This window comes from Hyperoodon ampullatus, assembly GCF_949752795.1.
Source record: "Hyperoodon ampullatus genome assembly, chromosome: 1".
Taxonomy (NCBI): Eukaryota; Metazoa; Chordata; class Mammalia; order Artiodactyla; family Ziphiidae; genus Hyperoodon; species Hyperoodon ampullatus.
Window position 1 is genome coordinate 120,055,647 of NC_136914.1, and position 27,519 is coordinate 120,083,165.

Genomic DNA, 27,519 nt, shown 5'->3' on the forward strand with positions numbered 1-27,519 from the left:
GATGTCCAAATCCAGTGTGAGTCTTATGTTTGGCAGATGCAAAAACATTTTCCAAATTACTTGAACCTTAAGCTTTAGCAGGAAAACCCATTTTCCTTTAACCACATTGATGGAATAGTTCTAAATTCTTCTGGGCAGCGTGTTTTCATTGAACGTTTTCTTTGTACTTCTAGGTGTCTTATTATTATTATTTTTTAAAATCAGTATTCTAATGTGCAGTACAGCTATGTGCATTTTAGAATAAATGTTGAAAAGGAAGATTTCACTGGTTCTCAAAGAGAAATATTTTTACATTTTCTGATTAAACTTCCCCATAACAACTCTTGAATTTTATTTTTTACTGAAGTATAGTTGACTTACTATCTTATTATGTTTTTGTAGGGATAGCCTTAGAGATAGCTGAGGGGTGTGTGTGTGTGTGTGTGTGTGTGTGTGTGTGTGTCTCATGGGTGACTTGCTTTTTTATAGTTAATTTTTTGTACTTTTACTTTTCCAACACCATTTAAGCTGTCACTTCTTATGTCTTGTTACATTTTTGTGCTTACTTCTATTCATTCCTCATTCCCCCCTTCTAATTTCTGCTCTGGGCTGGGAAGCCAAATTTGTTAGGCGTATTATGTGCCACATAAATGAATTATGCGTAGGTCAAGATCACAGAGCTTCCCAGTGGAGCCTTGAGTGGCTCCCCTTCCAGTCAAGTGCATAAACATTATGCATAGACATGGTGGCCCAATGAATAGCACCTCCCTTTTCTGAGTCACTTCAGGGAGACACAGAGTCAAGCAGATGGAGTTCAAATATCACCTTTGTAGCAAATGAAGCTGATATTTGCAAATGGACTTGCTAATTGTGAACCCCAGAGTTACAGAGGTTCACCTACTCAATCGGGTGAAGTACCTTTATGAAATACACATGGATAAAGATTGAACCCCCATAGCAAAGTGTCCTTAGGTCTGCATACTGAAATCCTCAAAAGTGGTTTATTCTCACTGGACACCAGCCTTATTTATAGGTAGTCCTCACTCAGCCAGATGATTGGTCTCTCCAGGCTACTCAAGAAATGGAAAGGCCTGTCAGCCTGCAGTTCAAAACCAGAGTGGCATAAAACGGTGCAGCCACTATGAAATGTGGCTATGACTGTTCCTCAAAAAATTAAACATAGAATTACCACATAATCCAGCAATTTCACCTTTGGGTATATACCTCAAAGGATTGAAAGCAGGGTCTCGAAGAGATATTTACACATCCGTGTTCATGGCAGCATTATTCACAATAGCCAAAGGGGGGAAAAACCCAAATGTCCATCAACAGATGAATGTCTCTACAAAACGGGGTATGTACATATAATGGAATGTTATTCAGCCTTATAAAGGAAGGAAATTCTGACACATGCTACAACATGGATGGACCTTGAAGACATCAAGTTAAGTGAAATAAACCAGTTACAGAGGGATAGATACTATATGATTCCACTTACGTGAGGTCCCTAGAAAAGTCAAATTCATAGAGACAGAGAGTGGAATGGTGCTTGCCCAGAGCAGAGGGTTGGAGGGAATGCAGAGTTAGTGTTTAGTGAGCAGGAAGTTTCAGTTTGGGAAGGTGTAAAAATTCTGTGGATGTATGGTGCTGATGGTTGCATACCAATATGAATGGACTTAATGCCACTGAACTGTACACTTTGAAATGGTTAAGGTGGTAAATTTTATGGTATATGTATTTTGCCACACTAAAAGAGTTTTGTAAAAGAAAGAATGGTGACTGAGAGAGAGCCAGAGCTTTCCTAGGAGCTCAAGAAACAGAGTTGCATGGGTTGCATGGGGAGAACCGTGAACTGTGCAGGTGTCCACACAGGCAGGTGCTTCTAGGAGATGCCAAATCCCGAGAAATCCAGTTTTTCGAGAAATACAAATGACCATATTTGTAATGCCTAGTTGGTAACAGGTTATTTTTCATGAAATTTTGTCCGAAAGTTTGGTCAAATGAATGATTATACTACTAGTTATCTTAATAATGGGTCAGAAAACAACATATAGCTCATCTTTGGCCAAGAATATAATTCTGAAAAAGGTTGCCTCCTATGGTTAATAAGGATGTGTTAAAATGATAAGTTCATGGAAACAAGAAAAAATTGTGATTTACCTTAGAACAAGTAAATCTCTATTCAAGATCTGAATATACCTTATATCGGGGGAAAAATCTGGGATTGAAATTAAATACAAATTTAAAACTGCTCATTCATGACAGATTTCTCCTAAACCCTCTTCCTTTCCTTGCATGCATACTTATAGGAGAGAAAATTCTAGAAGCTGGAGATCTTTTGTTGACTGAGCATAATGAGGTCAGCAGAAAAATGGCCTTGATAAGTAATTTTCAGTGATGTTCCTGGGAATGTAGAATTGGGGGAATATGAGCAGAGCTCTAATTATATGGCATAAAAAAGGGGACATTTAGAGGATGCTAGCTTCCATTTGGAGGGTCTACTGAAGGGAGAGGTTTTTAAAGGAATCATGAGAGCAGAGAATTTGGGGAGGAATAATGTGCCATGAGTCATGTGCTGTGAAACCTTTTCTCTCACCAAGGAAATTTTCAGTAAAATATCTATCTCTCACTATGGTCTGGTGTGGTGTAGGGGCTTTTCAGTGGTGTGACAAAGTGCTAAGTGGTCCTTCATCGAGGATGACACAAGACCTGTTCTCAACAGGGCTGCAAACTAGTTACTGATGTTCATGTTAACTTCAACTTCAAACTTCTTGCCTTCTCTTAATTCCAACATTACTAAGCTTATGCTGTAGCCCATATTTATGAGAATAAACTGAAAAGTAATATCTTTTCTTATTGTGGCAAGTCAGTTTTTTTCCAAATGAATTTCCCCAGTATCCATATATAATCTTTTCTCTCTCCTCCTTCTTCCCTAGCCTTCTTTTCCCAATGCCTTAGGGTTTTTTATCTCTAATCTTGAATGGAAGCTTCCCCATAAAATGGAACCCCCAGTATTAATTTAGGTGAAACCATGCTAGCTGCCACGCTCCAAATCTCAGTGGTTCAGTGAATCAAAGGTTTATTTCTCGCTTCTATTACATGTCCATCTTGGGTCTGTAAGGGCCTTGTCCCATAGAGTCCCCCAGGAGCCCAGGCTGAAGGAAGCTCTATTGTCTTGTAGATGGATCTGGAAAACATGACCTCTGAGATTATCAACTAAAGAGGAGGAGAGTGGCATGGAGGAGGCACCAGCTCATAATTGTTTAGGCTTAGTAGTGACACTGGCCACTTCTGCTCATGGTCCATTGGCCAAAAGTAGGCACATGGGCCCAGCCTGACTGCAAGGGAGGCTGGGAAATGTAGGAGAGCCTGTGGGATATTTAGTGAGCACTTTCTCTGCTACCCCTACTAATTGGAATACTATGAGACCCAAGCTACATTATAATTCAAACAACTTTTGAATATAATTTGTATATGACAGGGAATTCCTTGGTGGTCCAGTGGTTAGGACTCTGTGCTTATGGTGCAAGGGGCCTGGGTTCCATCCCTAGTTGGGGAACTAAGATCCCACTAGCACAGCCAAAAAATAAGAAAATAAATAAAATAAAATAATATAAAATAATTCTCCTTTAAAAAATAATTTGTATATGACAGTTTGCTAATCTATTCTCATAGACATTTGCTGGGGTTTATTTTTTATTAAAAACCTTTTTATCTGCCTTCTTTTTCTCCCCACCTTTACTGAGAAGTAATTGACACACAACACTGCATAAGTTTAAGGTAGACATCCTGATGGTTTGATTTACATATATTGTGAAATAATTATCACAGCTAAGCATAGGCTTAGTTAACATCCATCATCTCATATAGATACAGTACAAAGAGAAGAAAAAAATTCTTGTGATGAATTAGTATCTACCCTCTTAACAACTTTCCTACATATCATACAGCAATATTAATTATAGTCATCATATACATTGCATCCTTAGTACTTATTACTCTTGTAAGTTTAGACCTTTTCACCACCTTCCTTCAATTTCCCTCCTCCCACCCCCCCATCTCTGGTAACTACAAATCTGATCTCTTTTTCTATAAGTTTGGTGTTTTTCTTTTTGTTTTAAACTAATATAAATTTGTATTTCACTTATATTTAAATAAGTTTCATGTAAGTGAGACCATACAGTATTTGTCTTGTCTTTCTCTGACTTACTTCACTTAGCATCATGTTGGTTTTAGCATTTGCTGGGTTTTATTACTTCTTTATCAGTTTCTTCAAACTTACTCTCTAGCTTTAGCCTACATTTATTGATATTATTATTTTTTAAATTTATTTATATTTTATTGAAGCACGGTTGATTTACAATGTTGTGTTAATTTCTGGTGTACAGCAAAGTGATTCAGTTTTATATATATATATATATATATATATATATATATATACATTCTTTTTCATATTCTTTTCCAGTATGGTTTATCACAAGATATTGAATATAGTTCCCTGTGCTCTACAGTAGGACCTTGTTGTTTATCCATCCTATACATAATAGTTTGCATCTGCTAACCCTAAACTCCCAATCCTTCCCTCCCCCAGCCCCCTCCCCCCTTGGCAGCCACAAATCTGTTCTCTATGTCTGTGAGTCTGTTTTGTAAATAAGTTCATTTGTATCATTTTTTTTTAGATTCCACAGATAAGTGATATCATATGACATTTGTCTTTCTCTTTCTGAGTTACTTCACTTAGTATGATCATCTCTAGGTCCATCCATTTTGCTGTAAATGGCATTATTTCATTCTTTTTTATTATCCTACACTTTTTTAGACCTGAAATATACAGACATGTTAAGGAAAAGTGATGGGGGCTATTAATGGCCTCTCCTCTCTGTCTCTCTTCAACTTGGCTATATATTCCTTGAGGTTCTTCACAACTTCTCATGAGGAGGTACATGTGTAAATGTGGAACTTATCTGCTTCCAGGGAGGGGAACTGACTTTATATATTATCTATCCATCTAATATTTATCTTATTTAATCATTCTGTCATTCACTTATTTATGAATTCATATTTATTTGTGGACTTTTATCCGCATGAAATGAAAACAAGTCAGTGATGGTGAAAATTCTTCACTTCGGCTTTTACTGTTGGTGATCGTTTCCTCTTTCTTGGTTGTTCCTTTGGCTTGGCTATTCTGTTTTAGGAACGGTCTCACCCAGATGGTAAATTGTTAGATAGGACCAGGGCAGGTTGTGCAGGGGCTGCATGGGAGCAGAAGGGGGCTGGGCCATGTGGCCTCTGAGCCTAGCTGTGTTCCAGGTTGCAGCACTGACTTGAATCATCACTGGATTTATGAGATCCTTCTGGGAGATGCATTGCTAAAAGGGTCTCGCTGTTTATTGAGGTTGTCCTTAGTATCATCTTGGGACCCTCAGGAATTCATTTCTATCCCAGAAGATAAGAATTTTATTTAGGAAGGACCAGAGAACCTGCCATGGTCCATGGTCTGTGAGAGAAATAGGAAGAGATGTGGGGTATCCTACAGAGTGGGACAATTACATGGGTTCCAGTGATTCGTTTTGTTTCTTGAGGGGATTGGACAGAATTGAGCTGACCTTCACCATGATCTCCATGCAAAGATCCTTTGTCACTTTTGGATATGTCCCTCTGCCTTTGAGAGGCAGTACACCCTCTTATGGCCCTTGCCTACATCATGCCACTAGAGAAGTCCATGGCTTGATGATATTAACCCAATGGGAAATCAGGGAGGAAAGGAAGGGGGTGTTACACTAACCTTTCTCCTTCCCTTTGTTCTCTGCAAGGCTGTTTGTGTTTTGTTGAAGAAAACAGCATCTCAAAGGCCCTCCTCTGGCCTTGAAGACCATATTCACGGGAAGACCAGACTAGCCTGTAGAAAACAGCTGGTAGAAAATGGAGACTCTCACTATAATGTATCTTTTGTTCTATGGGGTTCCTGTCTGCAAATCACATGTTGGTCATTGCAGCTAGTACCAGCACCTGAAAAATAAGAAAGACTTAAAAAAAAAAAAAAAAAGGTAGTAGCTCTTTCTCTTCAGGTATTATGAACAGGAAAAGTTATAAAACTAATAAAATTTGAAATCTCGCCCAATTTATGCTCAATAAATAGTTTAAAAATACTTTCAGATTTAAGACCAGAGGTAATCCTACAAGCAAATACATTTTTTCCTTTCTTTTCTCTTCTCTAGGCTTTTCCTCCAAATGCCATCACTGTATTTTTTTACTGCAGCTCAGTGACGATATTCTTCACAATAATCAAATTGGTCAGTTATCGCCTACACCTCATGTTTGATAAAGGAGAAGTGATTCAGCAAAGGCCCTCCAGAAAGAAAGAAAAGCCAAATAAAGACAAAGAGGCCATCAGTGACCACATAACCAATCATAAAAATACAGGGTAACATTTCTCATTAATGTATTAGTTCATAATTTAAAGGTTTTAATTTTGATTAAAATAATTTTTCTCATGTATGAGTTGTTTGTGAAAATATGCCAGGAGAGGCAGGCACAAATATGTACATTTTTCTTATATTTAAGCATACACTGAGGCATAAAAATGTTGATAATCCTGATGGTTTAACTGACTATTATATGACCTTATACCATGCTCTGAAATTCATTTGCATTAGGCTTAGTGTAGCAAAATATTTCACTTCAGTATTTTTATCTCATCATCTCAATGCTTAGTGCACGCCAGAGTATTTTCAGAAAGAACATTTGTGTTTGTTAATATAAAAGTAGTACATTGCATAGAACTAAAATATTAAGAGTAATTCTCAAGTGAGCATTCATCACTATTCTTGGTCTTATTTCTGATAGTTCCTTAAGAGAGCATGTCTTACTTTAAAGTAATGTTTATTAGCTTTTAAAAATAAAATTTGTATACCGTGAATTCTTCCCCTTTTTTATACATATATATTTTTTTATTGAAATATAGTTGACTTACAATGTTGTGTTAGTTTCAAGTGTACAACAAAGTGATTCAGTTATGTGTGTGTGTGTGTGTGTGTGTGTATATATATATACATTCTTTTTCAGATTCTTTTCCCATATAGGTTATTACAAAATATTGAGTATAATTCCCTGTACTATCCAGTAGGTCCCTGTTGTCTATCTCTTTTATATATAGTAGTGTGTATATGTGACCCCCAAATTCCTAATTTATCCCTCCCCCTCCTTTTCCCCTTTGGTAACCATAAGTTTGTTTTCTAAGTCTGTGAGTCTGTTTCTGTTTTGTATATAAGTTCATTTGTGTCATATCATAGATTCCACATATAAGTGATACCACATGGTATTTGTCTTTCTCTGTCTGACTTCACTTAGTATGATCATCTCTAGGGCCATCCATGTTGCTGTAAATGGCATTATTTCATTCTTTTTTATGGCTGAGTAATATTCCATTGTGTATACCATAAATTGGACAAAGTGGAATCAAGGAAAAAAAATTGTTTGAGGACTAATGTCCAAAGAGCCATAGTTTTATTTGATAATATCACTGCCCCTGTGTTTCTCATGATGGCTTAGCAATAATGGGCGGATTAACAACGGCAAAAAGGAAGAGGCCAGTCGAACCCTCTCCACGCCTCCCCTCCACAGCAGCTCCAGAGGACAGAGCATAAACTCTCATCACTCATCCGGGCTCCTGGTTAGTGGTCTGTTTTCTGTTTCACTCTCCTCATGCTGCTGGAGTGTTGATCGTGGAAGTGTGCAATGGTGGTGACTGCAACTTATGTGCACTGGTTGTAAATACTGGCCTTTGGGTGGTAGTGACCTGAGGGGAGCACATGGACCATGTGATAAACACCCAGTCACCCGTTCCAAGCACACCCACCGGCCTTCTCTGCAGTCTTCCTGCCCAGCCGGGACTGCACCATGGCCAGAAGAACCCATAAGCACACCTTCACTGCCCTCTCCCTGGTCCTGTCTGTCATTCATCTCAATCATCATATTTGCAATGCCTTCCCCTGGAATCCACTCCACCACTCCACATGAAATCATACTTAAATCACCTTTATTCTAGATTCACTTTCTTGGGCTCTATTCACTATAGTATGAAGTAGCGCATTATTTTTTCTCCTTACTTTCTTAATTACCAAACTCCCTTTTCTCACAGCACCGTGGGCTTGGTTGGATGTCTACACTGTAGATATTTTTGTGTCCATCTTTGCTACCCGTTTTCTCAGTGGACACTCTGTTGTGTCTTTCCCACATATCATTGAGAGGAACAGTGGCTGCTGCTCAGTGTCTGCCGACTGCCTGGAAGTGGGCAGGGAGCTGAATCATATTGATTGATTTTTGTTCTTTAATTTATTTAGGAGCTGCCAGCACAGGAAACAGTGGAAGATCTCAAAGGTAGAGTGCTTATTCTCATCGTTTAATATTTTATCACAGCCTTATATTCAGTGAAGCGAAAAATAATTTTTATAGTGCAGAATGCCAGTGAATTCATTCAGAATTAGAACTGTACCCAAGATTGCAGTTATATTTTACCTTCATTTCTTTAGCTCTTCATTTTCATTATTTCTTATCAGAATTTGTATATCATGTCTACGTTCAGACTGTGATATTGTATTGATTATATTTCATTGTCCTTTCTCCAGTCTGTGACTCCTTTCATACAGCTCATAATAGCAGATATAAAATAGGATAAATTCATCATCGACACAGTATACTTTTTATTATAGCACTTACACTGAAAAATGACAGAGGAAATGATATTGCATTCTGTGTATATGCATTTCTGTCAAGTTACAAATTTTGTTCCTGAGATTTTCTTTTAACCCTCCCACCACAAATATTTGTTTTACTTTTTTACTAAGATTTCATTTTATTGTCTTTTTTTTAGTTATTTCTGAGATATACATTTTAAAGTAATAACTAGAATTATGACTTACAACATTATACCAGAACATATAAGATTTTTAGAAATTTCATGTAATGTCTGAAACATTTATATTAACATATTTCCATACAAATAACCCAAAGAAAGTTTGGTATTAGTTGTTTTTTTTTGTTTGTTTGTACTGCAGGTTCTTATCAGTCATCAATTTTATACACATCAGTGTATACATGTCAATCCCAATTGCCCAATTCAGCACACCACCATCCCCACCCCACTGTGGTTTTCCCCCCTTGGTGTCCATACGTTTGTTCTCTACATCTGTGTCTCAACTTCTGCCCTGCAAGCCGGCTCATCTGTACCATTTTTCTAGGTTCCAAATACATGCGTTAATATACGATATTTGTTTTTCTCTTTCTGCCTTACTTCACTCTGTATGACAGTCTCTAGATCCGTCCACATCTCAATAAATGACTCAATTTTGTTCCTTTTTATGGCTGAGTAATATTCCATTGTATATATGTACCACAACTTCTTTATCCATTCGTCTGTCGATGAGCATTTAGGCTGCTTCCATGACCTGGCTATTGTAAATAGTGCTGCAACGAACATTGGGGTGCATGTGTCTTTTTGAATTACGGTTTTCTCTGGGTATATGCCCAGTAGTGGGATTGCTGGATCATATGGTAATTCTATTTTTAGTTTTTTAAGGAACCTCCATATTGTTCTCCATAGTGGCTGTATCAATTTACATTCCCACCAACAGTGCAAGAGGTTCCCTTTCCTCCACACCCTCTCCAGCATTTGTTGTTTGTAGATTTTCTGGTGATGCCCATTCTAAGTGGTGTGAGGTGAGACCTCATTATAGTTTTGATTTGCATTTCTCTAATAATTAGTGATGTTGAGCACCTTTTCATGTGCTTCTTGGCCATCTGTATGTCTTCTTTGGAGAAATGTCTATTTAGATCTTCTGTCCATTTTTGGATTGGGTTGTTTCTTTAATACTGAGCTGCATGAGCTGTTTATATATTTTGGAGATTAATCCTTTGTCCATTGATTCGTTTGCAAATATTTTCTCCCATTCTGAGGGTTGTCTTTTCATCTTGTTTATGGTTTCCTTTGCTGTGCAAAAGCTTTGAAATTTCATTAGGTCCCATTTGTTTAGTTTTGTTTTTATTTCCATTTTTCTAGGAGGTGGATCAAAAAAGATCTTGCTGTGATTTATGTCAAAGAGTGTTCTTCCTATGTTTTCCTCTAAGAGTTTTATAGTGTCCAGTCTTACATTTAGGTCTCATCCATTTTGAGTTTATTTTTGTGTATGGTGTTAGGGAGTATTCTAATTTCATTCTTTTACATATAGCTGTCCAGTTTTCCCAGCACCACTTATTGAAGAGACTGTCTTTTCTCCATTGTATATCTTTGTCTCCTTTGTCATAGATTAGTTGACCATAGGTGCGTGGGTTTATCTCTGGGCTTTCTATCTTGTTCCATTGATCTATGTTTCTGTTTTTGTGCCAGTACCATATTGTCTTGATTACTGTAGCTTTGTAGTATAGTCAGAAGTCAGGGAGTCTGATTCCTCCAGCTCTGTTTTTTTCCCTCAAGACTGCTTTGGCTATTCGGGGTCTTTTGTGTCTCCATACAAATTTAAGATGATTTGTTCTAGTTCCGTAAAAAAATGCCATAGGTAATTTGATAGGGATTGCATTGAATCTGTAGATTGCTTTGGGTATTATAGTCATTTCCACAATATTGATTCTTGCAGTCCAAGAACATGGTATATCAGTCCGTCTGTTGGTATCATCTTTAATTTCTTTCATCAGTGTCTTATAGTTTTCTGCATACAGGTCTTTTGTCTCCCTAGGTAGGTTTATTCCTAAGTATTTTATTCTTTTTGTTGCAGTGGTAAATGGGAGTGTTTCCAAAATTTCTCTTTCAGATTTTTCATCATTAGTGTATAGGAATGCAAGAGATTTCTGTGCATTAATTTTGTATCCTGCTACTTTACCAAATTCATTGATTAGCTCTAGTGGTTTTCTGGTGGCATTTTTAGGATTCTCTATGTATAGTATCACGTCATCTGCAAACAGTGACAGTTTTACTTCTTCTTTTCCAATTTGTATTCCTTTTATTTCTTTTTCTTCTCTGATTGCTGTGGCTAGGACTTCCAAAACTATGTTGAATAATAGTAGTGAGAGTGGACATCCTTGTCTCGTTCCTGATCTTAGAGGAAATGCTTTCAGTTTTTCACCATTGAGAATGATGTTTGCTGTGGGTTTGTCATATATGGCCTTTATTATGTTGCGGTAGGTTCCCTCTATGCCCACTTTCTGGAGAGTTTTTATCATAAATGGGTGTTGAATTTTGTCAAAAGCTTTCTCTGCATCTATTGAGATGATCATATATGGTTTTTATTCTTCAATTTGTTAATATGGTGTATCACATTGATTGATTTGCATATACTGAAGAATCCTTGCATCCCTGGGATAAATCCCACTTGATCGTGGTGTATGATCCTTTTAATGTGTTGTTGGATTCTGTTTGCTAGATCATTATGTAGTGTCCTTCCTTGTCTCTTGTAACATTCTTTATTTTAAAGTCTATTTTATCTGATATGAGTATAGCTCCTCCAGCCTTCTTTTGATATCCATTTCCATGGAATATCTTTTTCCATCCCCTCACTTTCAGTCTGTATGTGTCCCTAGGTCTGAAGTGGGTCTCTTGTAGACAGCATATATATGGGTCTTATTTTTGTATCCATTCAGCAAGCCTGTGTCTTTTTGTTGGAGCATTTAATCCATTCACATTTAAGGTAATTATCGATATGTATGTTCCTATGACCATTTTCTTAATTGTTTGGGTTTGTTTTTGTAGGTCCTGTTCTTCTCTTGTGTTTACCACTTAGAGAAGTTCCTTTAGCATTTGTTGTAGAGCTGGTTTGGTGGTGCTGAATTCTCTTAGCTTTTGCTTGTCTGTAAAGCTTTTGATTCCTCCTTCGAATCTAATTGAGATCCTTGCTGGGTACAGTAATCTTGGTTGTAGGTTCTTCCCTTTCATCACTTTAAGTATATCATGCCACTCCCTTCTGGCTTGTAGAGTTTCTGCTGAGAAATCAGCTGTTAACCTTATGGGAGTTCCCTTGTATGTTATTTGTCGTTTTTCCCTTGCTGCTTTCAATAATTTTTCTTTGTCTTTAATTTTTGCCAATTTGATTACTATGTGTCTCGGCGTGTTTCTCCTTGGGTTTATCCTGTATGGGACTCTCTGCGCTTCCTGGATTTGGGTGGCTATTTCCTTTCCCATGTTAGGGAAGTTTTTGACTATAATCTCTTCAAATGTTTTCTCAGGTCATTTCTCTCTCTCTTCTCCTTCTGGGACCCCTATAATGCGAATGTTGTTGCGTTTAATGTTGTCCCAGAGGTTTCTTAGGCTGTGTTCATTTCTTTTCATTCTTTTTTCTTTATTCTGTTCCACAGCAGTGAATTCCACCATTCTGTCTTCCAAGTCACTTATCCGTTCTTCTGCCTCAGTTATTCTGCTATTGATTCCTTCTAGTGTAGTTTTCATTTCAGTTATTGTATTGTTCATCTCTGTTTGTTTGTTCTTTAATTCTTCTAGGTCTTTGTTAAACATTTCTTGCATCTTCTCGATCTTTGCCTCCATTCTTATTCCGAGGTCCTGGATCATCTTCACTGTTATTATTCTGAATTCTTTTTTTGGAAGGCTGTCTCTCTCCACTTCATTTAGTTGTTTTTCTGGAGTTTTATCTTGTTCCTTCATCTGGTATATAGTCCTCTGCCTTTTCATCTTGTCTATCTTTCTGTGAATGTGGTTTTTGTTCCACAGGCTGCAGGATTGTAGTTTTTTTGCTTCTGCTGTCTGCCCTCTGGTGGATGAGGCTATCTAAGAGGCTTGATGAGAGGCTCTGGTGGTGGGTAGAGCTGACTGTTGCTGTGGTGGGCAGAGCTCAGTAAAACTTTAATCCACTTGACTGTTGATGGGTGGGGTGGGTTCCCTCCCTGTTGGTTGTTTTGCCTGAGACAACCCAACAGTGGAGCCTACTGTGGGCTCTTTGGTGGGGCTAATGACAGATTCTGGGAGGGCTATCACCAAGGAGTACCTCCCAGAAGTTCTGCTGCCACTGTCCTTGTCCCCACGGTGAAACAGAGCCACCACCCGCCTCTGCAGGAGACCTTCCAACACTAGCCGGTGGGTCGAGTTCAGTCTCCCCCGGGGTCACTGCTCCTTCCCCTGGGTCCCGATGAGCCCACTGCTTTGTGTGTGCTCTCCAAGAATGGGGTCTCTGTTTCCCCCAGTCCTGTCATAGTCCTGCAATCAATTCCCACTAGGCTTTGAAGTCTGATTCTCTAGGAATTCCTACTCCCGTTGCTGGACCCCCAGGTTGGGAAGCCTGACGTGGGGCTCAGAACCTTCACTCCAGTGGGTGGACTTCTTTGGTATAAGTGTTTGCCAGTCTGTGAGTCACCCACCCACCAGTTATGGGATTTGATTTTACTGTGATTGCGCCCCTCCTACCATCTCATTGTGGCTTCTCCTTTGTCTTTGGATGTGGGGTATCTTTTTTGGTGAGTTCCAGTGTCTTCCTGTAGATGATTGTCCAGCAGCTAATTGTGATTCTGGTGTTCTCGTAAGAGGGAGTGAGGGCACGTCCTTCTACTCCGCCATCTTGGTTCCTCCTCCCATTATATTGTCTTTTGATTGTCTTCAGAATACTTAGAAAAGAACTTTTGGAGGCCTGAATGAACCCCTTCCTTTCTCTGCATTGAAAAACTTCTGCTGAGTTCACATTATTCTTAGCATAAAATCCAAGCTGCCTTTGCTTGTCAAGCCTTATATATCAATATTTTGGACCCTCCCTGCCTTGGTTTAGAAGGATTAAGTAACTTGCCCAATGTAACGTAGCTAGTAAATAGCAGAGCCAGGACCTTTCTGATTGCAAATATGTTGTTTAAATCATACTAGTCTGCCTCCCAAGCCCACAAAAGAGGGAAAGCTACAAGCCTGAATTATTTTTTAAATATAGAGATTTCAAGAACAATTTCACAGTGGAGGTGATATTTTTAGACTAAGCATCTAATCACATTTGTTGCTGGTGTTATTTTTAGTTTGTTATTATTCGGTCTTGCTCCATGACATTATTCATCCATTCTGGATGCGAAACAAGTTGCTGTTGTTGTTGATTTCAGGTGTCATTGTGTCAGATGACCAACCCGTGGCACCAGTGTCATCTACAGCACCTGGGATGAAAACGGAAAGCTTACCTGCTTCTAAAGGGCACGTGCCGGAAACCATGACCACGTCAGCAATACCAGTGAAACCAGTCATGGAAGAAACTTGCATCAGTGATAAAGGGAAGGGAAAAGGGGGCCAGGGGCAGCCCCCCTTCTGCCACAGATCCGAGGGCGGCTTGGTGGACAAAGAAGCCGTGAAGAAGGTGCCCTACCTGTCTTTGTCTCAATTCGACTTACTGGAGACAGACGTTTCTTTCCAGCCTTGGGGGAGTGAGAATTCCGTCCTGATTCCGGACCCTGGGAATTATGCCTCCATCCGGGAACAGTTGCAAAGCAAGTCGCCTCAGGACAGCCTGAGCAGTAGCTGCCCTCAGTGTAACACCGTCATCTCCAAACCTGGGTGGGAGCAGGTTTCCCAGCAGGTGGACCTGCCCTTGAACCAGGATGTGGATGACTCAGATAATGAGGTTGCTGTCACTCTTATAGATACTTCTCAACCTGGAGACCCGCTGAGTCTGCACGAGCCCATTAAGATTGTCATCACCATGAGTAGTACCCCCAACTCCATGACAGACTTGGAAAGTTCTCTCCACCTGAAGGTGGTTGGTACTGAGGGAACTGGCTTCACGTGTGATGCTGAGCCAGTTCCCCCAGGGGCCGCTGGTCCTGAGAAACAGATGAGAATTCCCATCATCACCCTTGAGCTGTCTGAGGGCGTAGGAGGAGGCATGGTGTGTCCTGAAGGCAATGGAAGTGACAGGACGCCGGAGAGATTGATGGTGGAGGCATCTTCCAATCCATGTTCTGGCTATGAATCTGGGGATGGGGGTGATGCCACACAGGACCACAGTCCTTCCCCAGGAGACCCCTGTACGACCCCGTCACCCGCGCCTGATGTGGTCTCCGAGCCTGAGGGGGGCATGGAAGTCCAGGCTAACCTTGACCCATCATCTTGTAGAACCAGCCAGGAAAAGAGACGCTCCCAAGTCCTCAGTGTAGACAGCGGGACAGACGTCTTCTTGAGCAAAAGTTCTGCAGAAGTTATTAATGATAAAGAGCAAACAATGCCAACTTCCAAATCTGACCTGGAGGCTAAGGAAGGACAAATACCAAATGAATCCAACTTCCTGGAATTTGTCTCCCTGTTAGAATCAATTAATACTTCCAAGGTGGTGGTATCAGACCAAAAGAATGAGCCGGCAGAGCAGAGCAAAGACAGCGGGCTTCCTGGAGGTATGGCTCCACCTCAGTTCTGTCCTGATGATACAAAGAAGGCATTGCCTCTCTTTGTCATTGGCCTTCTGTGATTTGATTTTGCAAACAGCGGGGCAACTGTTGTGTAATTGTTGGGTGCTTGGTGTCATCACTGATATTTGCTGAGTGTATCAAAACTAAGCTGTGTGATGAGCATCGATTAAACCTGGCTTATTCCACCAGGAAATTTAAGGCATAGTAATGAAGATTTGGCTTATCTGGAAGGCAAGAATGTTTATTTCTAAGGAAATGAGCAATTATATCTTACCATGGTGACAAGACCCCTGAAGATAGCTCTTCCTTAATAGAATAGATGCGGAACTGTCCTGGCGGTCCAGTGGTTGAGACTTCGCCTCCCAATGCAGGGGGTGCACGTTCGATCCCTGGTTGGGGAGCTAAAATCCCACGTGACTCGTGGCCAAAAAGACCAAAACATAAAACAGAAGCAATATTGTAACAAATTCAATAAGACTTTTAAAAAAATAAATTAAAAAAGTAAAGGTATGAAAAAAATAGAATAGATGCATTCTGGGAAAGCTGATTGTAAAGCAAATTTCTGTGAAAGGAATCCACTTTTCTGTTGAATTCCATTATATAATCCTCTGTGCTGAATTCTCTAATTATCCCAAGTTGTAAACATAATTATAACAAACACACAGCTCTTAATTTACGCCGGCACCATCCTAAGCACTTTACAGATATTAACACGGGTGACCATCCGTGGTGGTTTGTCCAAAAAGGCCCTCATTAACATGTGTTTTGCCAACATAATTATTAATAATGCTGCCTTTCAGTCTCAGAAGGGTTCCCAGTTTGAGCAATATATTATACAGTTAGTCTCACTTTCACTAATTTACTCTTCCTGTAACCTTGCGTTATGGGTCCTGTTATCATTCCTTTTTTGCAGCTGGTTTTCACTACCTTTCCCAAGTTAGTCTAGTAAGTCTACAACTCAGCTTTGATTCCAGGCAGTCTGGCTACAGAGTCAACACTCATAAATAATAAACTATATTTCCTGTATGAATAGAAGATTCATTCTCTTAATATCTCTGGGCTCAGTTTCCTCCCTGGCAAAGGATATTACTGGACTAGAGTTTTTTTTGTTTGTTTGTTTGTTTTTTTTGTGGCTACTCCACATGGCTTGTGGAATCTTAGTTCCCCAACCAGGGATTGAACCTGGGGCCAAGACAGTGAAAGCACTGAGTCCTAACCACTGGACCGCCAGGGAAGTCCCATGGACTAGAGTTTTTACAAAGTCTTTTAACTTTATTTATTTATTTTCAATTAATTAATTAATTAATTTTATTTTTGGCTGCGTTGGGTCTTCATTGCTACATGCGGACTTTCTCTAGCTGCAGCAAGCGGGGACTACTCTTCATTGCCGTGCACGGGCTTCTCACTGCGGTGGCTTCTCTTGTTGCGGAGCACAGGCTCTAGGCGTGCGGGCTTCAGTAGTTGTGGCACGTGGGCTCACTAGTTGTGGTGCGCAGTCTTAGTTGTTCCACGGCATGTGGGATCTTCCTGGACTAGGTCTCGAACCCGTGTCCCCTGCATTGGCAGGCGGATTCTTAACCACTACGCCACCAGGGAAGTCCCAAAGTCTTTTAACGTTAAATGTCCATACTTCTTTGATTTTTGAGTACATCATTTCTGCCTAGATCTCTGAGAGCGCATCTATATGGTAGGATTGCTTGCAGAAAGTTGTGGTTCACATGGCAGTAGCATATCTTCGTGCTATGATTGCCCCTTTGCTGCTGCCTGTTCTCTGCTCTTTGGGCCAGTCAGGGGGACCCTTTGGCTCTATGCAGGCAACTCGCAGCGATTTGCTCTTTTTTCTTTTTTCTTTCTGGTGCTCTGCCAAAAGGCTTGCCCTGCTTGTGGGTCAGTCCACTCTTGCCTAAAAATTCATTAAGTCTGAATATTTAAATTATGTAAAGTGAATGCATTCTCCCTGTTACTATGTCTGTGTATCCAAGATTTTGCATATGGAGTAACAAGAACAGGAAAGATTCAGCTAACCTTTATAACAGACACATGCAGTACAAGAAAGCATTGGTTACTTTGAGGTACTAGATACTTTCTGATACAAGATTTGGATGCTCACCATCTAATTAATATAAAGATTCATGCATCTTGACCAGCACTGTCTAATAGAACTTTCTGCAGTGATGGAATTATCCTGTATCTGCCGTCCAGGACAGCAGGCACTGGCCACATGGAGCTATTAAATACTTGAAATGGGGATTGTGCAGCTGAGAAATGGAATTTATAATTTTATTGAATTTTACTTCATTTAAGTAGCCACATGTGGCTATTGGCTACTGCATTAGGTGATGCTGATCTGGATGATGTGTTTCTTCCCGGAAGCTGTGTGTGGGGAGGACAGAGCTCTGGGTTTGGAACTTGACAGCCCAGGGCCAAATTTTGGTTTTGCAGTCCAGTGGGGTGAGCTTGGACAACTCACCATATCCATCTGAGTCACAGTAGCTTCAGTAAAGCAGGAATAATAATACGTTACAGATTTACTGTGATGATTCAAGTAAGAAAATATGTGAAAAGTCTTGCTACTTGATCCATTTCAGCCTTCTATTCTGAGTTTCCCCTCAGGCTATATGTGAGGTTTATTTGGTCTGTCTGCTTAAGTTTCTGCTCTTAAACTTTTCAGCCAGCCATGTGCAATCAGAACAGCGTTGAGTTGGAAACCTAGGGGGTGTGCAAAGAGATGTGGGTGCTATGAGGTTTTCTATGGAAGGGAACAGGCTTGGTTGTCGGGAACTTGCAGGTACAACAGGGAGGGAGGAGTTGCAGTGGATCATATACCTATTCCAGGAAGGGACAGAGGTTTTTTTAAATTTAATTTTTAAAAATTACCAAACATTTGCTCTTCTTATCGTCCTGGGAATTACTCTCCTGCCTCCTATTTTTTTTTTATTGAAATATAGTTGATTTACAATATTATATTTATTTCCGGTATCTAACAGTGATTTACAGTTTTTAAAGATTGTACTTCATTTAAAGTTATTATAAAATATTGGCTATATTCCCTGTGCTTTACAATATATCCTTGTAGCTTATTTATTTTAAACATAGTAGTTTGTACCTCTTAACCCCCACCCCTGTCTTGCCCCTCCCCCTTCCCTCTCCCCACTGGTAACCACTAGTTTATTCTCTATATCTGTGAGTCTGTTTCTGTTTTGTTATATTCACTAGTTTTATTTTTTAGATTCCACATATATGTGATAATATACAGTATTTGTCTTTCTCTGTCTAACTTATTTCACTAAGCATAATAACTACAAGTCCATCCATTTTGTTGCAAATGGCAAAATTTCATTCCTTTTTTTTTTTTTTTTTTTTTTTGCGGTACGAGGGCCTTTCACTGTTGTGGCCTCTCCCGTTGTGGAGCACAGGCTCCGGAAGCGCAGGCTCAGCAGCTATGGCTCATGGGCCCAGCCGCTCTGCGGCATGTGGGATCCTCCCGGACCGGGGCACGAACCCGCGTCCCCTGCATCGGCAGGCGGACTCTCAACTACTGCGCCACCAGGGAAGCCCAAAATTTCATTCCTTTTTATGGCTGAGTAGTATTCCATTGTAAGTAGCTATACCACATCTTCTTTTTTTTTTTTTTTTTTTATTTGCGGTACGCAGGCCTCTCACTGCTGTGGCCTCTCCCTCTGCGGAGCACAGGCTCCGGACGCGCAGGCCCAACGGCCATGGCTCACGGGCCCAGCTGCTCCGCGGCATGTGGGCTCTTCCTGGACTGGGGCACGAACCCGTGTCCCTTGCATTGGCAGGCGGACTCTCAACCACTGTGCCACCAGGGGAGCCCTATACCACATCTTCTTTATCCATTCATCTGTTGATGGACACTTAGGTTGCTTACATATCTTGGCTATTGTAGACACTGATGCTGTGAATACCTTTTCAAATTAGTGTTTTCGTTTTCTTCAGATATATACCCAGGAGTGGGATTGCTGGATCATATGGTGGTTCTATTTTCAGTTTTTTGAGGAATTTCCATACTGTTCTCCATAGTGGCTGTACCAGTTTACATTACCACAAACAATTACTAGGGTTCCCTTTTCTCCATATCCTCAACAACATGTATTATTTGTAGACTTTTTGATGATAGCCATTCTGACAGGTGTGAGGTAATGTCTCATTGTGGTTTTGATTTGCATTTCTCTGATGATTAGCAATGTTGAGCGTCTTTTCATGTGCCTGTTGGCCATCTTTATGTCTTCTTTAGAAAAATGTCTGTTCATGTCTTCTGCCCATTTTTTGAATCGGGTTGATTTGTTTTCTTGATAATGGTTTGTATGAACTGTTTATATATTTTGGATATTAACTCCTTATTGGTCATATTATTTGCAAATATTTTCTCCCAATCATTAGGTTGTCTGTTTGTTTTGACAATGGTTTTCTTTGCTGTACAAAAGCTTTTAAGTTTAATTAGTCCCATTTGTTTGTTTTTGCTTTTGTTTCCTTTGCCTTAGGAAACACATGCAAACAATAATACTACGATTTATGTCAAAGAGTGTTCTGCCTATGTTTTCTTCTGGGAGTATTTTGTTTTGTGATCTTACATTTAGGTCTTTAATCCATTTTGAGCTTATTTTTGCATATGGTGTGAAGAAATGTTCTAATCTTTTTCTTTTACATGTAGTTGTCCAGGTCTCTCTATGGTACTCTTTTTAAAAAAAAAAAAAAAATTATTTATTTATTTTTGGCTGCATTGGGTCTTTGTTGCTGTGTGCGGGCTTTCTCTAGTTACGGTGAGCGGGGGCTACTCTTGGCTTTGGTGCGCAGGCTTCTCATTGCAGTGGCTTCTCTTGTTGCGGAGCATGGGCTCTAGGTGTGTGGGCTCAGTAGTTGTGGCATGTGGGCTCAGTACTTGTGGCTCACGGGCTCTAGAGCGCAGGCTCAGTAGTTGTGGCACACGGGCTTAGTTGCTCCGCGGCATGTGGGATCTTCCCGGGCCAGGGCTCGAACCCGTGTCCCCTGCGTTGGCAGGTGGATTCTTAATCACTATGCCACCAGGGAGGCCCTCTATGGTGCTCTCATTTCCAACCCAGGTCATCTCCACAAAGGCCTTTAAATTATCTTTAGGTCTTGGGGATATTCTAGAGTTTGAGGTTATGGAAAACCACACCCTTATCAACAGACTTTAAAGCCATGTTTTTGTTTTCTTTTGATACAGCTTTATTTTACTTTGTGGAAATAAACAAAGACTGCTCAAGTGAGAAGAAGTAAGACTATTATTCAGAGCTTGCTACAGCGAGAGTCAGCCACCAGCATTTTGGCAGTGACTCCAAGGCAGGCAGAGGAGTGGGAAAGCTTTGTAGTGGAAGAAAGGAAGGCTTTGGGTGTGATTGCAGGCTATTGGCCTGGGGAAGCTGGAGGTGGGGTAATTAGAGCACCCTATGTGATTGGTTAGGGGAGCGTATTTGGCTCCTTCTGATTGGTTGGATTTCTCTGGTTGGAATCAGGGGCAAAAATTAGGGAAGCTCTGTTATTATTCAGGTCCTGGCCATTTGGGACTGATTGTTATAGGGGTTATTATTTGGCTTTCTGAGCTGTTTGCTAGAAATAGTGGTCTGATTTCCTACAAGTCTGACTTGTACATAGTGTATTGGTTTCCTGGCTGGTTACTGTAGATTATGGGTTGGTTTTCTGGGCTGGTTGCTGTAGATTGTAGGTCAGAGTTCTGTATTTATATATATTGTCTGGCTATTATGCATTTGTATATTCAGTTTCTTCTAGACTTTCTAAGAAAATAATCATGATGCACGTGAAGATGATTATTGAAGAATTATCTGTAGTATAGAAAAATTGAAAGACCCTAAATTTATAACAGTAGGGGTCTAGTTTAATAAATTATACTTTTAAATGTAGTATATACTTCAATTTTTGGATAATGTAGAAGAATATCTCATGTAATTAAATATTTATAATACTTTAAGATAAATAGAACAGCTATAAAAGAACATTTGTTTTCTAACTGTTCTATTTAGTAAATTATATTAATGTAATATTATATAACTTCCATTTTTAGATGATGTAGATGATGTAGAAGAATATCTAATGTCATTAAATATTTACAATACTTTAAGTCAAATAGAACAGTTATAAATCAACATCTGTATTATGACTTAAACTTTGAAAAAAAAAAACTTAGAAAAAAATACTGGTGAGATATGTATCATATTGGCTCCTGTATCAGCATGGTGGGATTAAGAGTAATTTAAGATTTTTTTCCTTTTCTCTAGTTTTAAATTACATTGCATTCATGTGTACTATTTTTAGAAACAGAAAATTCCTATAAACGTGTATTTTTAAAGGGAAAAAGAAAAAAAATAACCCATAGGTTGACATATGTAATGTGCCCATTTAAGGAAAGGAGAGACTAAGGTATTAAAAGCGAAGTGAATGGATGAGTCCACATACATGTAGTGTCAGAAGGTAGAGCTGTCTAAACGTGCCTCCCTGCAGTTTTTACATGATGTGATCACTGGCTAAAGCTATTTGTTATGATAGCACTTTCTCACAAATGTGTTTCTTGAAAACTGTGAAAACTTCTATCCTGACAAGCTGTCAAATGAAAGACAAACATTTTTGTACCAAAGAAATTCTAATCGTTTCACAGATGCACTGGGAATATTTATCTTCAGGACTCATTTGGAAGCCAGCAATGTTTCTCTAAGTACTTCAAGTCCAAGGATGAAAAACTTTGTTGTATACATGATGATGTGATTTAGACCCCACTTCACCTTTTGAGACAGATCTTGGTGGGTTTTCTGAATGGCATGTCTTGAAAGAGCCTGTAGGTTCAAACCACTCAGTCGTGTTCTTCTCTCAGGCAAAAATTTATGCAGAAGAAGATAGCTATTGGTATCTTTGGTCATGGGAATACAGAAGACATTGTGACCTTAAAAGTGGCCATTGGGTGTATCTTTAGATAAGGACGGCTGACCCTCAGGGGTCATTCCACTTTGCATAATGGTGTAAACTAAGACCCTTGTTTTGGTCCATTATTTAAAGAGGATTCTAAAAATTCAAAAACCCGATATATACCTATTGATCTTGGAATTCTAATTCATCTTAAAATATTCTCAGGGTAAGGAGTAGGCATAGTATCTCACTGAGTCCTCCGTAGTGCCAAGGTGTGGTTCAAAGTCAGCTATACTTAATGAGCATCTACTTTATGAAGAGGCCAATTCTACCTTCAGCTTGAAAATTTAGATTTTGAGAATGAGTGAGAAGGAAAGACTGATAAGGTTTTAAAATGCAAAATGAGACTTTACTCCAAAATTGCCAGGGTATTTATGCAATTTTTTTCATCGATGCTGTTCATGTATGAGTTATGAACCTTTCAGGACTAAGTTAGCCAAAAGGGTGATTTTCAACTGGGTAAGCCAGTGGTCACTGGAGTATTATAAGGGAGTCCTTGAATCCATATGTAAAGTGATGGTATTTGTAGATGTCTAAATAACATGTCTCTGACACATACACGCTTCTGTTTTTCAAAAATATTTAGGTACTTTCATAATTAGTAAAATGAAAATTTATCTAAATAAAATGTATTTAATTTATTTAGAATGTATTTATTCTGAATTCATAGGAGCTATTTAGATTTTCTATCTATTCTTGCTTGAGTTTTGGTAACTTGTTCCCATGTATTTTCACCTTAATTTCTTATTTAATATTATGTTAACACATAAAGCAATGTTTTTCAGATAACTGTTCCCAGGAGAAAAAGGAGGAAATCCTAGAAAGTGAGAAACCCAGTGGACCCAATGCCAAGCAAGGAAAACCAGATGTGCAAAGTCAAGAGCACACCAGCACCAGCCCCGGGCTCACTGAGCCTGCCAAGATCCCGACCCTGTAAGGATAACTTACGTATATAGCTTCATGCTGGTACAGTCTTATTTACTGGCTGCTTCTTTTAATGCTTTCTTAAGGGTAAGGAGGCGTTCCACACTGTTTTTGAAATTTTTATATATGTTAAGTTTCCAGGGCAATAGACAAAGGCAGATAATCTACAGGGTAACTTCCCAACAAGATAGTTCTGTGTTGCAAGTCATCAGTGGACCTGAAACATCTGTGCAAGATGAGATGTCTGTGGATGCGATGCATGTCTTTATTGATGAACATGGTAAGTCTTTAGAGCTCTTTACTCATGACGTAGAAGGGGGAAGGCTGGCAGCTTTCTCAAGGTCCCATGTGGTCTCTTAGCCTGAGGACAGGTTTCCCCTCTATCTGAAAGTAGAGTGGTCCTACGAGATCTTTCCTAAACTGAAATGGTGTAAAGCAAAGAGGCAGTTACCTAAGGATGCAAAAAATACATCAATAGAAGACACAGATGGTCCTAATTCAAAGCTATGGCAGCTTGATGCTGAGATACTGGGTATAGTTCCTGGGGAGGGAGCTTGGTGATGTTATTCTTATTGCTTGGGGTGTGCGCTGGCTGTATAACTCACTGCAAAATAAGCGCTGAATGCTCTTTTCACTTTTAGCCTTTTAGAGGCAGAAAAAGTTTTCGGATTTCTTTCCGTTAGCAAAAACATGTACTAAGGTAGGTCTTTCGTAAAAAATGAGGTGGCGTAAAGCGAACTTACAAAAAGTGGGGGATACCTGTACTAGCCTGGAGCAGGAAGGCTTAGTTCTGCTTGCTCACACATAATGTTCTTAGAACAGAGTGTGCGCCCTCCTGCCTCAGGGCCTTTGCACATACCGTGTCCCTGTACCCACATTGCGTCATTTATCCTTCGGATCTCAATTCTAAAGAAAGTCCTTCAGGAAAACCTTTCCTGGATTTCCCAGGTTTAATCAGGTTCCTCTGCTCTTTTGCTTTCCTTTTCCTAACACCCTATCCTTTTCCTTCTTTAAGACTGTTACAGCTTCTACTTGTTTATTGACTTATAATAATTTGATTAGTGACGTTTTCTCCCTCACAGTTGTAAACTTTGGGAAGGTAATGCCCAGCACATAAGAAATATTCATTGGATATATGTTGAAAATCTGACCTTGATATATTTTTAATACCTTGTTATAAAAAAGATTTTAAAAAGTAATAGAAAGGAAGGATGGAAGGAAGAAGGAAAGAGAAAGAAGGAAAGGAAGGAAGAACCATTAAATGGCAAATTCAAGTCTCCTTAGATAAGGGATATAGGTCTTAGTTTTTGTAGGTCGGGTCTTGGGTTAAGTCCCTTATAGATCAATGTAAACTTATTATTCTACTCTCACAAGGATCCTGGTTTGGACAATAAATGATATATTACCCTCTCTATATAGATCAGTGGTTTATAGTTTGAAGTGCTTCTGCATCTGCAGAAATACAAAGAGACTTTTACATTATGAAGAACAACAGTAGCACTTCTATCAAAGCCTCCAGAGGGGCCATGGTTGTCATTGTGAATGTTTCTTTTGGGGGTACAACCTTGAAGTTGAGGTCCAGCACTGCAGACTACATTGCAGCTGCTCATAACAGACAGGTTAATTAGTCTTCCCTGTCACCTGAAGAAAGTACGCCTAAAACCTCTTCTGGGGAGAGACCGTTTACATTTACAAAGTGAACTGCTTTTCACACATCAGTACCCTGAACCACTTTAGCAGGCTAATTTAACTCCGCAAATTAATTCCATCTCTTGCTTTTCCTCATTACCAGGCTGACATACCAGCCAGCAGCTGTGCCAATGCTCATCTGCAAATTCAAAGGTTGGGATGGCCCCTTGTGGTCCACCGATCAAAACCACACACTTAATAAGTCTCTTTTGCACATGATACAAAAAAAAAAAAAAACAACCCAGTTACAGCATACACAGATCATCCTGACACATGAAGAGATTATACAAAAGAAATGCATTGGAAAGAATATACAGAAGGGGATTAGAAATGGTACAAATTAATCGATGAAAAGCAATTATGTAATAAGTAACTGAGTCATGTGATATCACTTATATGTGGAATCTTAAAAAATGGCACAAATGAACAGAAACAAACTCACAGACAAAGAAAACAAATTTATGGTTACCAAAGTGGAAAAGCGGGGAGGGATAAATTGGGAGTTTGGGATTAACAGATACACACTATTATACATAAAATAAATAGACAACAAGGACCTACTGTATAGTACAGGGAACTATATTCAATATCTTATAATAAGCTATAATGGAAAAGAATCTGAAAAAGAATGTAAAAAGAATGTATATATATGTATAACTGATTCACTTTGCTGTACACCTGAAACTAACACAACACTGTGAATCAACTATACTTCAATGAAAAATAGGTAACTGAGTCAAACTTGTCTAAGCATATTATCAGAGAGGCACGTCACAATTTTCTTAGCTAAGTTACACATTCTATGGAGAAATACAAAGAATGGACCTAGACTACCAACAATTATCATTAAAATAGTCCAAAATTAGTTCCCTTTAACTTGGAAAAAGTATACGTGGAAATGATCATATACAAATAACTGTGTAACGTTCTTTGCCGAAATTTTGCAGGGGAAATTAAATCCTGTTACTTAAAGTCTGGAAATCAGAAAGAAGGCCCTTTCCAGCATCAGCCATCAAACTGTGACGGCTTCTCTCATGCTGGGTAAGTGGGGCTTGTTTTCAGGTTGGGGAAGGTGTCGCGTTGCTGCCCCCCTTACATGCAACTGACTCTGAGTGTAAATGAAGTGAAGATCCTGGTGTAGCATGAATGTGATAATCCATCTGTAGGCGGCAAAGCATGTGGGTTTCATGTGAAAGAAAAAGAAAATCAGATATTGTAGAATAATTGAAAATAAACAGAACCACTTTCATAGGAGCCACTTCCAAAAATGAATATAACATGTAGGCATAAATAGAGGGGAACCCTGTGCAAACAATTATGGGAAAGGTGGTGATGCAGCTCAAGGACGCATTATTAAATTTGTCTCAAGGAACAGACTAGAGATGTGGTTAGTTCTCATCTGCGCTGACAGGCTCTTTTGTAGATAGATGATCTAAACATCCCTTCTCTTCTCCTTTAGCATGTATTGAGTAACTTTCTTGATCACATTAATTAAGTTGATATTGAATTCGCTTGCGTATCCAGAACGTACGTGGATTAATGGTGGTGTTGGGCAAGCTGTAAATCTTATCATTGGTGGACCGAATTCATCCTTCGTCCTGGACTTCAAGATTCTTTGAGGATAACCCACAGGGCCGTGCCTCAGTGGCTTGCTCTGAGTAAGGGAGGAGACTTTCCATGTACATTTGTCTAGAGGTGTATGCCTATTTGAGGATGTATGGAAGCCTTCTGTGATGTGACGGGGATGCCTTAGGCTTCACGCCTGGAGAGGGTCAAGGGAGTTACAGGAACCCTACTTCCAGATTCTGGGGTGCAGTGTTCCTTCCTAAGGTCAAAGTTTCCTTACCAGGTATGCCTGTTCCAGTGTGCCTAGAACAAAGTCTGTTCTTGCCCCTGCAATCTGGCCTCCAGGTGGGATTCTGGCATGTGGCAGCCTTTTAGGGTGTCCTCTGGTCACCCCTGCTGCTTCTCACCTTCTCAGGAATGCTGGTGTCAGCCGTCATGGTAGATCTGATGGGTGCACTAGGTGATAGCTCTCCTGGCCTCACCACCCCACCTGGGCGCCGACCCTGAAGCAGCCTGCTCGGGTCCAGAGTCAGTCCTGGGGGGGAGACAGGCACCGCCTCCATCACCCACATGCCTTCCACTCTTCCTCTGTCTCCCTCAGGTAGTCAAGTTCCAATCAAAACAGACACAACAAAATTCTTCTTCTCCAGCCAGAAAGCATGCAAAGCGCTCATGCCAACGGAGACCCAAGAGGAGAGAGCAGTCTGCCACCCCCATCTTAGTTCCAGCCTCTGAGACATTTTGTTACAGTGGTTTGATGAGTTCAGTCATCTAAGGTGGCAGCTTTCTTCAGACAAAATAATTACATGAGAGCACAGCTTGAAAAGCTGTCCTGTTATTCTGCAGTCCTCAGTTGAAAGCTGTAGTGTTTTTAAACTAAATTTGGAACAAAAACATGCCTCCTATTTTATCCCCCAATACATTTACATGGTTTTTTAATGTTTATTTTCCCAGATAAATGGACTACACTTTTCCCCTAGGAAAATACTTGAACTGCTTTTACCGGTAATGCCAGTTAGAATAAGACCAGAGCCTTAA

The 27,519-nt window shown here is 39.8% G+C and overlaps 1 protein-coding gene across 1 annotated transcript in view; it reads left to right on the forward strand.

Moving 5' to 3' along the window:
• PCNX2 (pecanex 2) overlaps window positions 1–27,519 on the forward strand; it is a gene marked incomplete at its 3' end in the record, with an annotated part of 308,773 nt that overhangs the window by 24,510 nt on the left and 256,744 nt on the right. Inside the window, exons 2-8 of the mRNA XM_079712418.1 lie at window positions 6,198–6,403; window positions 7,531–7,651; window positions 8,322–8,358; window positions 14,053–15,330; window positions 23,088–23,235; window positions 23,361–23,506; window positions 25,863–25,956. Of these exons, the coding sequence (XP_079568544.1) occupies window positions 6,198–6,403; window positions 7,531–7,651; window positions 8,322–8,358; window positions 14,053–15,330; window positions 23,088–23,235; window positions 23,361–23,506; window positions 25,863–25,956 (2,030 nt within the window). The remainder of the gene's footprint in view (window positions 1–6,197; window positions 6,404–7,530; window positions 7,652–8,321; window positions 8,359–14,052; window positions 15,331–23,087; window positions 23,236–23,360; window positions 23,507–25,862; window positions 25,957–27,519) is intronic.